This window comes from Carcharhinus amblyrhynchos, chromosome 17 (genome assembly GCF_965287045.1).
Source record: "Carcharhinus amblyrhynchos chromosome 17, sCarAmb.v2.hapA, whole genome shotgun sequence".
NCBI classification, from domain to species: domain Eukaryota; kingdom Metazoa; phylum Chordata; class Chondrichthyes; order Carcharhiniformes; family Carcharhinidae; genus Carcharhinus; species Carcharhinus amblyrhynchos.
The window spans coordinates 44,176,474-44,190,098 of record NC_137340.1 but is presented as its reverse complement, the minus strand read 5'-3'; the positions used below and the strand labels follow the sequence as shown (position 1 = coordinate 44,190,098).

General features: G+C 45.2%; 1 protein-coding gene across 1 annotated transcript in view; it reads left to right on the top strand.

The window, feature by feature from the left end:
- The window catches only part of LOC145354481 (VPS10 domain-containing receptor SorCS3-like), a 1,074,210-nt gene that overhangs the window by 852,415 nt on the left and 208,170 nt on the right, over positions 1–13,625 (top strand). The window contains exon 7 of the mRNA XM_080205878.1: positions 1,402–1,520. Coding sequence (XP_080062004.1) covers positions 1,402–1,520 — 119 coding nt within the window. The remainder of the gene's footprint in view (positions 1–1,401; positions 1,521–13,625) is intronic.

Sequence of the window (13,625 nt, the reverse complement as noted above, 5' to 3'; positions counted from 1 at the left end):
TGTGGTTAGCACCGCTGCCTCACAGCACCAGGGACCCAGGTTCGATTCCTGGCTTAGGTCACTCTGTGGAGTTAGCACATTCTCCCTGTGTCTGCGTGGGTTTCCTCCAGGTGCCCCGGTTTCCTCCCACAGTCCAAAGATGTGCGAGTTAGGTGGATTAAACTGCCCCTTAGTGTCAGCGCAACTAGGAGAGTAAATGCATGGGATTATGGGGATAGGATCCTGGGGGGGATTGTGTTCGGTGCAGACTCGATGGGTTAAATGGCCTCCTTCTGCATTGTAGGATCCTATTCTATGAATTTGTATGACTTCAGGAGCTATTGTACTGGCGTGAATTAATGAGAAAGTTAACTGCACTCTGAAAATAACAGAAAATGTCAGTGATGAATGACCAAATGATCCATCGTTTTCATACAATATTGAAACAACACGTCGATGTCTCGTTAGTCCATTGATTTTTGCACTATAAACGTGTGTGAATTCGCCAGGTCTGACCACAGAGGGTCGATTTTACTGGTGTGGTATATGCTTACATGGCCTAGGGTCCTGTCATTATTGCCCAAGATCATCCATAACTTTCCAGCAAATTTCAGTTCTTTCTCCAGTTAAATGGAATCACAAGAGGCTTTCTTCATCGCCTATCACTTCATGCCTGCAATCCCTCTCCTCGTTTCCTCTGTGGTGCTTCATCAACAGTCTGCACGAAATCGTTGCAGCGTGTCCTGATCTGGAACGCTGTGCCCTGCAGATTTGACTCAATATTCTCTTTGCTTTGAAAGCTCCTCACATCAACATGATGCATATGGTCAATGATCACGTCTAAATCATGTGCAATCATAGAATCGTACAATCCCCACAATGCAGTAGGGGGGCCATTCGGCACATCAAATCTGCACCGACTATAATCCCACCCAGGCCCTATCCCCATGACCCCATGCATTTACCCTAGCTAGTCCCCCTGACACTAACGGGCAATTTAGCATGGCCAGTCCACCTAACCTACACACCTCTGGAGTGTGGGAAGGAACCGAAGCACCCAGAGGAAGCCCACGCAGACATGGGGAGAACATGCAATCTGCACACAGACAGTGACCCAAGCTGGGAATTGAACCTGGGTCCCTGACACTGTGAGGCAGCAGTGCTAACCACTGTACCACCATGAATGTAGGTTAAGTGGAGATTATCAGTGCTTTTTGAGGTCCGTCAGTTATATGTTTCCGTTGATTTGCATATACCATTTTGAGTCTTTTATACTTATTCAAACCCTGTAGCATTTGAGTGGAAAGAATGAGAGCAGGGTGATACCAGGCTGTTTGGTGTGGGTAGTTAAGTGGAAACATCAATCGTTCCAGAGGGGCTCGTTCTTCAATAAATATTTCCCACTTTTTCTTTTCTTTACAGATGCTGAATATATCACTTGTAGAATTCAGAATTGTTCAGAAGCAGCGAGCAGCAAGCCTTTTCCAGGGCATATAGACCACAATTCCTTGGTGGTCCAAGATGACTATGTCTTCGCTCAGGTAAAATGGTTGTTTACACTTTGTGGTTCCCATGGTTACAGACCCGATGGCAGCACCAACTCTGAAGCCACAGAAAGTAATCTCATCTCAGTCTAGGGCGGTACTCAAAAGCTGAGGCCAGTTTCTGTTAGGGAAGACTAGATGTTCTCCTCAAAAATAAATGATCTTTCCCATTTGCAATCCTATTCAAAGCCCAGCAGAGGTCTCTAAAATTATGGAAGCGTCTGGTCGAATCGACAGAGGTTTCTACATGTGAGGGAGAGCAAACAATACCAAGACAGCCAGCAAGGCATCGAGTGGAGAATTCAGAAGAAGGCTGTTAACCTACAGAGTGGTGAGAAAGCAGATAAAATTAACAGGTTTATTTATTCATTACAAGTAGGCTTACATTAACATAGCAATGAAGTTACTGTGAAAATCCCCTAATCGCCACTCTCTGGCACTTGGTCAGGTACACTGTGGGAGAATTTAGCATGGCTAATGCTAAACCAGCACGTCTTTTGGACTGCGGAAGGAAACCAAAGCACCTGATGGACACCCATGCAGACATGGGGACAATGTGCAGACTCCACACGGTGATCCAAGGCCGGAATTGAACATGGGTCCCTGCTGCTGTCAGGCAGCAGCGTTACCATGGAATGATTGAAGGAAATTATATTTTGAATTTTATATGTTTTAATCAGATCTCATTCTTAAGTCTAGTGAAGCTCAGTCAAACCAATTGCTCCTCATAAGACAGTCTGCCAACCTCGGTATCAGTCCAGTGAACCTCTACTGCACTCCCGCTCTGGCAAGTTTATCCTTTCTTAGGTAGGGAGACAAAAACTACATGCAATAGTCCAGGTGTGGTCTCACCAAGGCTCCTATATAACTGCGACGATACCTGATGAAGGAGCAGCGCTCCAAAAGCTAGTGGATATTGCTACCAAATAAACCTGTTGGACTTTAACCTGATGTTGTGAGACTTCTAACTGCAACAAAAATAGAAAATGCTGGAAAATCTCAGCAGGTCTGACAGCATCTGTGGAGAGAGAACAGAGGCAACATTTTGAGTCTGGCTGACCTTTGTCATGTTGTCAGACCTTCTGAGATTTTCCAGCATTTTCTGTTTATGTTTCAGATTCAGATTTCAGCATCCACAGTATTTTGCTTCTATTCCTGTACAACTGCAGTCAGATCATAAATTATGCTGAATAAATGTTTTTGAATTCATTCATGGGGCATGGACATTGCTGGCTGGCCAACATTTATTGCTCATTCCTAATTGCCCTTGGAGGGTAGTTGAGAGTCAACCACATTGCTGTGGCTCTGGAGTCACATGTAGGTCAGACCAGGTAAGGACATCAGATTTCCTTCCCTAAAGGATATTAGTGAACCAGATGAGGTTTTTCCAACAATGGTTTCATGATCATCAGTAGATTCTTAATTCCAAATGTATTTTATTAAGTTCACATTCCACCATCTGCTGTGGTGGGATTCAAATTTGGGTCCCCAGAATGTTAGCTGAGTTTCTGGATTCTGAGTCTAGTGACAATACCACAGGGCCATCACCTTCCCTTTGATGAGGATGAATGGGATGAGGGTCGAGTGAAGCAGAAAAGCTGACAGGGGGCCTGGTCAGGCCATTCCTGTGCATTAAGCACCGTGTAATTCTGTGTAATGTTTCTCATACCCTTCACATTGTCTGTTTTTAGTTTGCTGATATTCTCCCAGCAGAGCAAGAAAGTCATGCCTCTTTAAAAAGACATACAACACTCAGGATAAATCACACATCCAATTAAGTGTTCATTCACTTGTATCTATGAGTGGCCAGCATTAGGAACTCCCTGCAGTACACTGAATTGAACTGAACTGAATCTAAGTTCCCAAGTGCCCGGAACACACAAGATGTTTGTTCAGGTCCACACTGCCAAAGCCGTCCACAATATCGGTCTTTCCTCTGAGGAGGGAGCAGGACTTTTCCGCAGATTGCTTGTTGTTAACAGAAAGTGGTCCACTGAGGGCTTCCCTTTTACCTTGCCGCTCCTCACTCAAAGAAATTGGCACGTCAGTATGGAATTATTCAGAAAGAGGGCTGATTTCTCTCCACTGTGGGCTAACCTAAAGAGCCAAGGCTGTGTTCTACATGCCAGGCATGTTTTCAGCAGGAGGGCACGTAAAATAGGGCCTGCACCCATCCCCAGCATCTTCCTGCTCACCCCCATAATAAAGAGGAGAGGGGGCAAATTGACAGCTCGCCCATCATATTTACATCCATAATCAAGGGTCAATCGGGTTCGTTGCCAAGGCGATTCAGCACTTTAATATGCTACCCATGTCATAGAATGTTTACTGTGGGCACTGGACATTCTGAGGGCATGATCTCACCATCATGCTCCCACTCCATCGAAATCAGAGAATTTGGTGGCCAGTCAAATCTCCATTCACTGCGGCGGGATGGGAAAATCCTGCCCTGTGAAAGGCCGTGATGTTCCAGCCTGGATTTTTTTTTAATTAGGAAGGAAGGGTTCCACCTTCAGGAGCTGTTCTTTGCAGATCGGGGAAGTGCCCCCACCCACCCTCCCTCTGCACCCCAAGGTAGAATGCTCCTTTCTTCCTATCCACCTGCTGTTTAAGCATACTGCCCCAACCATCCTACCATCCCTATCCTGCCAAAACCGTCCCTCCTGAAGATTCCCCCACCGCCCCTGCCCCCCCTGTTTCCGGGGATCCATCAGGCCGCCTTCTGCCCCCTCATTGCAGTTCCGGCAGTGCCCACTAATGAGCTCCTGGCGCTGCTGGGACTGACTGGCCAGCAGATCCAGAGGGTGGGACTTCGAAATAATGTGCATTGCGCCATGGTTACATGAGCTATTGAAACACCTAATCTGACACCAAATGAGGTCAGTGGTGAAGGCAGCTGGATACAAAGATGATGTGCCAGTTTCCTGCCCTGACAACATTTTTCTGGAGGTGGAATGCTGAAAAAAAGGGCCACCCAGCACTTACCAATTGAGGGAAGTTAATTGACCTTAACTGGCCATTTACAGAGGACTAAAAATTTCCAGATTGTAATAAGACCCCGAGGCGGAAGTCCCTTCAGCAAAATACCTTTATTTACAAGTCTGACAACAGCATACAGAGAACTTTCAGCCAGCAGCCTACAGTAGGAGTGCCAGAGGAACTGACACAGAACAAGCGTTTCCCTGATTGGCCCATCAATTTGGCCCTTAATCAGGGAGTTCTACCAGGTCCACTTCAATTGCCTGATTAAAGTCATTAAACAGATTAAGCCCCCCTCAAAATTGTTGGCAACTGTGCTAATTGTCTGGATGGAGCCTCCTGGCAGTGGAGCACAGGGGCCAGTACTCCAGCTTTCAGGCCCTCCCTGCTGGTCCGGCTTCAGCTTTTACCCTAGGCCGACCTACAGAGGGATTTGCACAGGCTGCTGTATAAACGTTTAAAAGTTTAAAAAGTTGGGGAGAGGCCACCTGGAGATGGAAATTATATGAACCAGAGGCTATAGCTCCTTTAGTGCTGAAAGGCTTCTCATAACTCTCCAGCTTCAAGAGCCTGTCAGCCATCTTTAATTAGTTGGCAATTCCTCCCTCTATTATTCAAGTACAATCACTGCCGGCTAGATGTTCTCCATACGGTACAGGATATAATCCTTATTTGAACCTGACATCAGGCTTCCAACCCAGAGATCTGCCCTTTATTGAAATTCTGAAGTAAAGCTACATGATTAGGGGTGCAGGCTTTTAGCCACCCTGTTAAACAGACCCCATCAGCTGATGTTAAGAAAAACCAGTCCATAGAACAGGGACATTCTCTCTGGTGTCCTGGTCAACATTCAACCCTCAACCAGCATCATCATTCAGAAAGGAAAGCCGCCTGTCCATTGGGACCAAGAGTCGGCAGCGCATGCCTCCACCTAACAGGTCAGAGGCCAGCCCACACCTCAATCCTTTTTGTAAAAGATCGCCAATTCCCACTGCCCCTGAAAAATGACCTAATTCAAGATTGACTCAGAAAACTTTCGAGCGTCCTTTGACTGAGAGTGGGAGGGTAGGTTTTCCCTAAAATTAGCCCTCATTGCACCCATTTTATACCCATGATACGGGTACTATAGGAAACAAAATTGAGCCCATTACCTGGCCTTTTAACAGATAAAGTTTATAAATCCTCGCTGTGCAGATATTGGATATGCAGAATTCTGAGATATCCTTCAGAGAGACAAATCATTATGTAAATGTGAAGTCTTTTCTTTTTGCCAGCGCAGAGACAAATGTTAAATAGGAGCAGATGTTATGTAGGTTACAGATGGATGGAACAAGCTTTTCCTGCTCAGTGATTCTTGGCCTTTCCTTATTTTGTTTCTTGGAAAGTATTTGAATTTCTGCCTTTTCTCTTGTGTCTCATCATTGGATTGACGGAGGGGATGAGCTGGAAATATATTGCTGCATAACCTGGGCCTTGGAACGCTCAGGTTGAGGGGCCATCTCCACATTTCCCTAATCTTCATTTGAGACCTCCTCACCACAGCAAAGTGGAAGCTTGGCTCGTATCGGGTGTCATTTTAAAATCTGCAATCAGAACATTACCAGGTGGAGTGGATCCATCATAGAACCCAGCCGAATCCATTCCACCTGGGGTTGTTTTCACGGTCAGGTTGCTATTGGGTGGGATTTTGCCAGGCCCTCACTCAGATGAGGCCAGATATTCCCACCCGAGGTCAATGGGGATTTCTGTTGTTGGGTCCTTGACCACTCTGATTCTGTGGCGGGCGAGGCGATAGAGCTCCTGAGAGAGATGATGGCATAGAGACAAAGGTCAGAATTTTACCAGCATGCCCGCCCCAATTCCAGGTGCGGATGAGGCTCAAAGAACAGCATTCTCCGTTGGCCTCAGGCAGGATCATACAAACCTCGGGCAGGTATGCTGGTAAAATTCCGCCCAATGTCACTGAACTGTTCACCCAGCAGCCCACGCTCACGCTCTGAGGACACCAGTTCAAATTCCGCTAGGGCAGCTGGGTGGAATTTAAAATTCAGTCACATTGCTGGAAACTCCCACCTTGTTCACTCACTGCCTGTCAGAGAAGGAAATCTGCCATCCTTCCCTTGTCTGGCTAACACATGACTCCAATGTGTCATGAAATGACCTAGCCAATTATTCAGTTTAGGGTAATTAAGAATGGGCAAAATACTGACCATCCAGGCAGCGGGTGACAGAGGGTATCTGTCTCTCTTTTGTGGCTATATTCACGCTAGATGTCAGTGGAGAGGGAGCATGCGATGTCCATGGACATGGTCAATGCCTTCCGGGCTTGCTGGGCACTCAGGGACTTGGATGCATTATTGACCCCTTTAATCACATATTGCTTTGATGTTTAAAGTTTCCTTTATGCTTTGTTTTTTGCTTCAGGCGGTTCCCCTTCTTTATTCCCTTAGTTTGTGTAATGACTTTAATCAGGCAATTGAGGTGGGCCTGTTAGAATATGAACTCCCTGATTAAGGGGCAAATTGATGGGCCAATCAGGGAGCCTTTTGCTTTGTACTTAACCGGGCGTGCCAGTTCCTCTGGGTCTCCGAGTGTAGACTGCTAACTGAAAGCACGCTGTAAGCTGTTGTCAGACTTGTAAATAAAGGGATTTTGGTAAAGTGACTTCAGCCTCCAAGGACTTATTACAACTTGTTTGCTTTAGTTTAATTGTTTTAACAAAAAAGAAAGCAGGTGAATAGATAGACAACTAGAATAGATAAACAAAACCCAATGGCCAAACAGTCCTCACTAATCACAGTTGCAACCTTGTATAGTTCAAATATCCTTCATTGTACTTAAGAAAACCGAATATATCCAAAATCTCAGCCATCTTTGAATGACTATGTAGTTAGTTTGTATGTTAATAATGCTATATTACAGGTATAATAAATATTTACAGGGACGAAGTAGAGAGAGTTGGCATACAGAGAAACAGTCTAATATTGGTAGACTAAAGCTAGCCCAGGCTTTGGCTACTGCGACACAAGTAGGTCAAGGCCTGGCTCTATATGGTAGATCTGAAAAGCAAAAATATCTGAAAAAACCTTTTGAGTTTGAAATTGACTAGAAGTCAAACAGGATTTCTTTGTCTTCACGTCTTTGGGGCATCGGGACTTTCCCAACACCCATATGTTCTTTTAAAGGTCAGTTGTGATTATGGAAGTACCTCCGCATCAACTGTGATCAGCTAACACAGACTACAGAAAAACTCTGGAGCCTGTCTGATCTTAATGGCATGACTGATATTGGATACGACACTAATCCATCAGGGGAACTTGGCCTTGTTCATAAAGTTCATAAAATCATAGAATTGTGGAATCCTTCCAGTGCAGAAGGAGGCCATTCGGCCATTGAGTCTGCACCAACCACAATCCCACCCAGGCCCTATTCCCATATCCCCACATATTTACCCTAGTAATCCTCCTGACACTAGGTTCAATTTAACCCAGCCAATCAACCTAACCCGCGCATTTTTAGACTGTGGGCGGAAACCGGAGCACCCGGAGGAAACCCACGTAGACACAGGAAGAATGTGCAAACTTCACATAGACAGCGACCCAAGACTGGGATTGAACCTGGATCCCTGGTACTGTGAGGTAGGTGGCACAGAATATAACGGGGGAATTTTAATTCCAATAAATAATGATGAGCCAACAAGTTTGGGCCAGGTGGGAGGTTAAAGCATTAAAAATCTGAATGCTGATTTGTAACCTGATTATGACTGAAGTCAGATGACCATCCAGCTCTCTGATAGTAGGTTGACAATTTCAATACCTATTGTGAGGCTACGTGCCTCATGTTTATCCAGCATTTCAACTTTAATTGCTGGATGGGAGATATCCTGAGCCTCAGGAAAGCCAGCAACTGAAGGGAGGCAAGAATTGCTGAATCCTAGGGGTAAATGCCTTTTCATAAAGGTGACCAACTGTTTCAAGGGGTTTTCCCTTAATTTGATTGTTCCACGATGAGGGGAAATTTTTTCATCCAGAGGGCGGTGAGCCTGTGGAATTCGTTACCACAGGAAGTAGATTGTAGGAAGGCCCAAATATTGTATGTTTTCAAGAAGGAGTTAGCATTTGGGATAAAGGGGATCAAAGTATATGGAGGGGTGGGAGGAGGGCTGTTGTATTGGATGATCAGCCATGATCACAATGAATGGTGGAGGACACTCGAATGGCCTCCTCCTGCTCCTATTTTCTATATTTCTATGTTTTGAGGGATACCTTTTGTCTGAGACACCCTGTGGGGGACTGATCCTGGGAGTCTGTAAAGTGAATTTGAGGGATTTGAGTGAGACTGCGACTGAGTGAGTCAGTCAGCAGAAAGGTGATCATTCTGTAACCTAACAAGATAAGCTGTGAGTTTTACTTGATTTTAATCCCTGTCCAAGCTATTGCAGTTTCAAGAATCACCACTCCCCCCAACCCTCCATGTTGAACCCCCAGCCCCGACTCTGAAGCTTACCAAGTACCCACCCCTCACATGGTCACTCCCTGTCCATCTCAGGGGCAAAATGAACTTTATTTTATTTCATAACAGCTGTTCATCCTGCTTTCCACCTATCTGCTGGTCCCAGAGTACATACCTCGGCAAGTCCTCATGATCGCATAGTCCCGGCCTTTGTGATCCGCAATGGTCTCTCTCCCAGAAGCATTAACCTCCATCATTACCCCTCATTCTTCACCCCCCCAATTACACACAGCCCCACCAAGGTCTATCCCTTCACTTTGAGGCGTTGGATTTCCCTGCCAAAGCCTGTGAAATCTCAAGCCTCTGCACTCTATGTCTTGATCGGGTCTGGACCCCAGTTCGTGTTGCAGTCTCCTCTACAAACATTCCACACCCCTTCCACACACACGCTGTTTTTTTTATTTGATTTGATTTATTATTGTCACATGTATTAGTATACAGTGAAAGTTATTGTTCCTTGCGTGCTATACAGACAAAGCATACCGTTCATAGAGAAGGAAAAGAGAGAGTGTAGAATGTAGTGTTACAGTAGGGTGTAGAGAAAGATAAATTTAGTGCAAGGTAGATCCATTCAAAAGTCAGATGGCAGCAGGGAAGAAGCTGTTCTTGAGTTGATTGGTGTGTGTCTTCAGACTTTTGTATCTTTTTTGCAATAGAAGAAGATGGAAGAAAGTATGTCTGGGGTGTGTGAGGTCCTTGATTGTAGAATCATAGAATTGTACAGTGCAGAAGTAGGCCATCCGGCCCATCAAGTCTGCACCGACCACAATCCCACCCAGGCCCTATCCACATAACTCCATGTATTAAGTCTTGCTAATCCCCCTGACACTAAGGGCAATTTAGCATGGCCAATCCACCTAACCCACATATCTTCGGACTGTGGGAGGAAACCGGAGCACCTGGAGGAAACCCATACAGACGCAGGGAGAACATGCAAGCTCCACACAGACAATGATCCAAGCCGGGAACTGAACCAGGTCCCTGTGCCATCGTGCTGCCTGAATGCTGTCTTCTTTTCTGAGGCAGCAGGGAGTCTAGACAGAGTCAGTGAGGGGATCAAAGATGAGAAACATGCCCTCAATGCCTCTGTTTCTTTGTAGCTGCTTCTGAAATTGTCCTTATCCTAATGAAGGAGAATGGGACAATTAGCAAAGCTCACACAGTGAGCTCGCTGACCAATCAATGCAATCCAGGGTTTTAATGTTTTATGCATAACTCCTGATCCAGCCCACACACTTCAGTTATTCACTTCATTTTTCAGGAAAGTGAATAATAATTGCATCAAATATTTACTTTTTGAAAGGACAATAATTTCTCCTGGTGAATCTTGTATTCATCAAGAGATGAATGTCACTCCCTCATGAATCATTCATGACAGTGTTAGCTTGGTTTTGTACTGTAACACTGAAGCTCAGTCACACAGAAATACATCTCTGATGTTATCAGTGCACTTAGACAGGGCATTTTGTTTGAAAACGTCAGTGTCAGAAGGGGAATATGGCATATCATAGAACCCCCTATAGTGCAGAAGCAGGCCATTCAGTCCATCAAGTCTGCAGATCCTAACCCCGTAACCCCAAGAATTTACTCCACAAATTCCCCTGACCTACACATCTTTGGATACTCAGGGGCAATTTTAGAATGGCTGATTTACCTAACCTGCATATCTTTGGGCTGTGGGGGGAAACCAGAGCACACGGAGGAAACCCACGCAGGCACGGGGAGAATGTGCAAACTCGAGGCCGGAATTGAACTCGGGTCCCTGGCGCTGTGAGGCAGCAGCGCTAACCACTGTGCCACCATGCTGTATTAGGATGAGGGCAGCATTAAATGTAAAAGAAGCCATCATCAATTAGCTCAACACTTATCTCTTAAAGCGACCAGCTTTTGGATTAAAGGGAAACATCTGAGAATGGAATTGTACACTTTCCTTTCTCTGATGCCCTATACAAGCATCAAATAGTCTGAGAACAGATATAACAAAGCCAAATGCATATGAAAGCTGTCTACATTCTCTCCAACATACGTATCATCCTTTGAAGTGCACTGCATCAGTGTGAGTTTACTCTTTCCTAACTATAACCATTCATACCCGTGTAAGAGTTTTCTTTATCCTTTCACAGGATGTTGGCATCACTGGCATGGCCAACATTTATTGCCCATCCCTAACTGCCCTTGAATTGAGTGTCTCACTAGGCTATTTCAGAGACCAGGTAAAAGTCAACCACATTATTGTGGATCTGAAGTTGCATGTAAAATCATAATAATCCCAGCAGTGCAAAATGAAGCCATTCTGCCCATTGGCTCCACACTGACTCTTACCCAGGTGCACCCCATAACCCCACATATTTACCCCACTAACCTATATACCCTGGAACACTAAGGGGCAATTTAGCACGGCCAATCCACCTAATCTGCATGTCTGCATGTCTTTGGATTTTGGGGGGAAACTGGAGCACCCGGAGGAAACCCACGTGGAGACTCCACACAGACAGTCACACCTGGGCAGCATGTTAGCGCAGTGGTTAGCACTGCTGCTTGACAGTGCTGGGGACCCGGGTTTGATTCCCGGCTTGGGTCACTGTCTGTGTTGGAGTTTGCATGTTCTCCCTGTGTCTGGGTGGGTTTCCTCCCAGTGCTCCAGTTTCCTCCCACAGTCTGAAAGATGTGCTGGTCAGGTGCATTGGCCCGAAAAGGTGCCAGACCATGGCAACTAGGGGAATTTCACAGTAACTTCATTGCAGTGTTAATGTAAGCCTTACTTGTGACTAACAAATAAACTTCAACTTCATCTCTCAGTCAAGGCCAGAACTGAACCTAGGTCCCTGACGCTGTGAGGCAGCAGTGCTAACCACTGTACCATCGTGCTAACCACTGTACCATCATGCTGCCCATACGCCAGACCAGGTAAGGAGGCAGATTTCTTTCCCTGAAGGACTTTTGTGAACCAGATGGGTTTTTACAACAATTGATGAGTGCCTCATGGTCACCATTACTGAGATTAGCTGTCAATTCCAGATAAACCAAATTTAAATTCCACCTGTTGTCATGGTGGGATTTGAACCCAGGAGAGCATGAACCTGGGCCTTTTGATTGACATTACCACAATGCCACTGTCTCCTCTTGAGTAGAATTTTTAAGACTAATATTTTAGACAGAAGAGCCAACTTTTACACAAATAATATGTGAGGGATTGATATACATGCTTGGTTTGATCCCTGCACATGGATTGGCTGGTCCATTTCAATCAGTTCACTGATTGGACAGTTACCCCTGCTCTGTTGCTATGACACAGATGGTACACCGTATCAAAGTCCGGTCTGCAGCAGTCTGACAGGTTGCGCTGTTTAGCTCTGAGCCCTGGGACTGTGGGGTGCAATTGGCAGATCATTCAGTTGCACTCATACTTCCCCAGGCAGCACTTTGTAGTTTGGGCTGTTCATGATGGTGACTTCAGCAGACCATCCATTCAAACAGATCCCAGTGGACAAACAGAGCGATACCATGGCAATCCTGCGTAGCGTCTCTTAGCTGCCACCTTTCTTTGGGGGTGCCAGGGAGAACAGGAAGGGGATGGGCACAAGCAGCCAATGAGTTTTGACTCCTGAAAAAAAATGAAGGTCAACTTTCACTGGAAGTAAAGGATAAATGACCAACACACATGCCAAAAATCATGAGTCAGCCTCCGTGTGAGATTGACTTTTCCATGGGCATATATGATATGTTCGTCACCTTGGGCATCGCTGAGTGAGATTTCAGTTCAGTAGCAGTAATTTTACAGTTTGTCCAAACCCATCAGCAACTAAGTTCCAGGAATCCACACTTACTTCTGATAGTCAAAGCCAGCAAAGAAAGAGGACATATTCCACTCCATGAATTGGAGTTGGAATCTGAACATAAGCAATAGCCGGAATTTTACCATCCTGCCTGCCGCAAGAATTGGAGCGGGCGAAGGGTAGACGATGGAAAGGTCTGTTGATCTTGGGCAGGATTTTACAAATTCAGAATGAGCGAGCCCGTAAAGTCCCATCCATTGTGTTCATCCTCTCCCAGTTATATGTTTGTTTGTTTTAAAACTACCATTGTATTGTGAAAACCCATCTGGTTCACTAATGTTTCTTGAGGAAAGTAAATCTGTCGCCCTTACCTTACATGTGACTCCAGATCCACAACAATGTGGTTGACTTTTAAATGCCCCCCCGGGATGGGCAATAATGGCTGGCACTGCCCACATCCCAGGAATGAATAAAAAGGAAGACATTTCTGAAATAATCATCATCAATATTATTTTGTTTTTGTGCTTTAACAATATTCCAAGTGTCAATAATCAAATACACTGCTAATTATTTCATCTGTCTGTAGGATTCACAATGAAAACTCCTACCCATGTAATTTTTTTTGCACTTTTCTGGTTTTTGCTTCTTTTCAGCTCTGAAGGAATTGATTTGCGATGGGATCGCTGCCTACATTCTTTCAATGTGTGAATACTTTAATCTAGAAATGACATGATCTAGGTAATTTGCCCACAAATTAAATAATCGTTCGACTGGGCCAGTGTTATTCACATTGCTTCAGAAGCCCCCTCAACAACTCTCTTTGTCTCCCCCACTT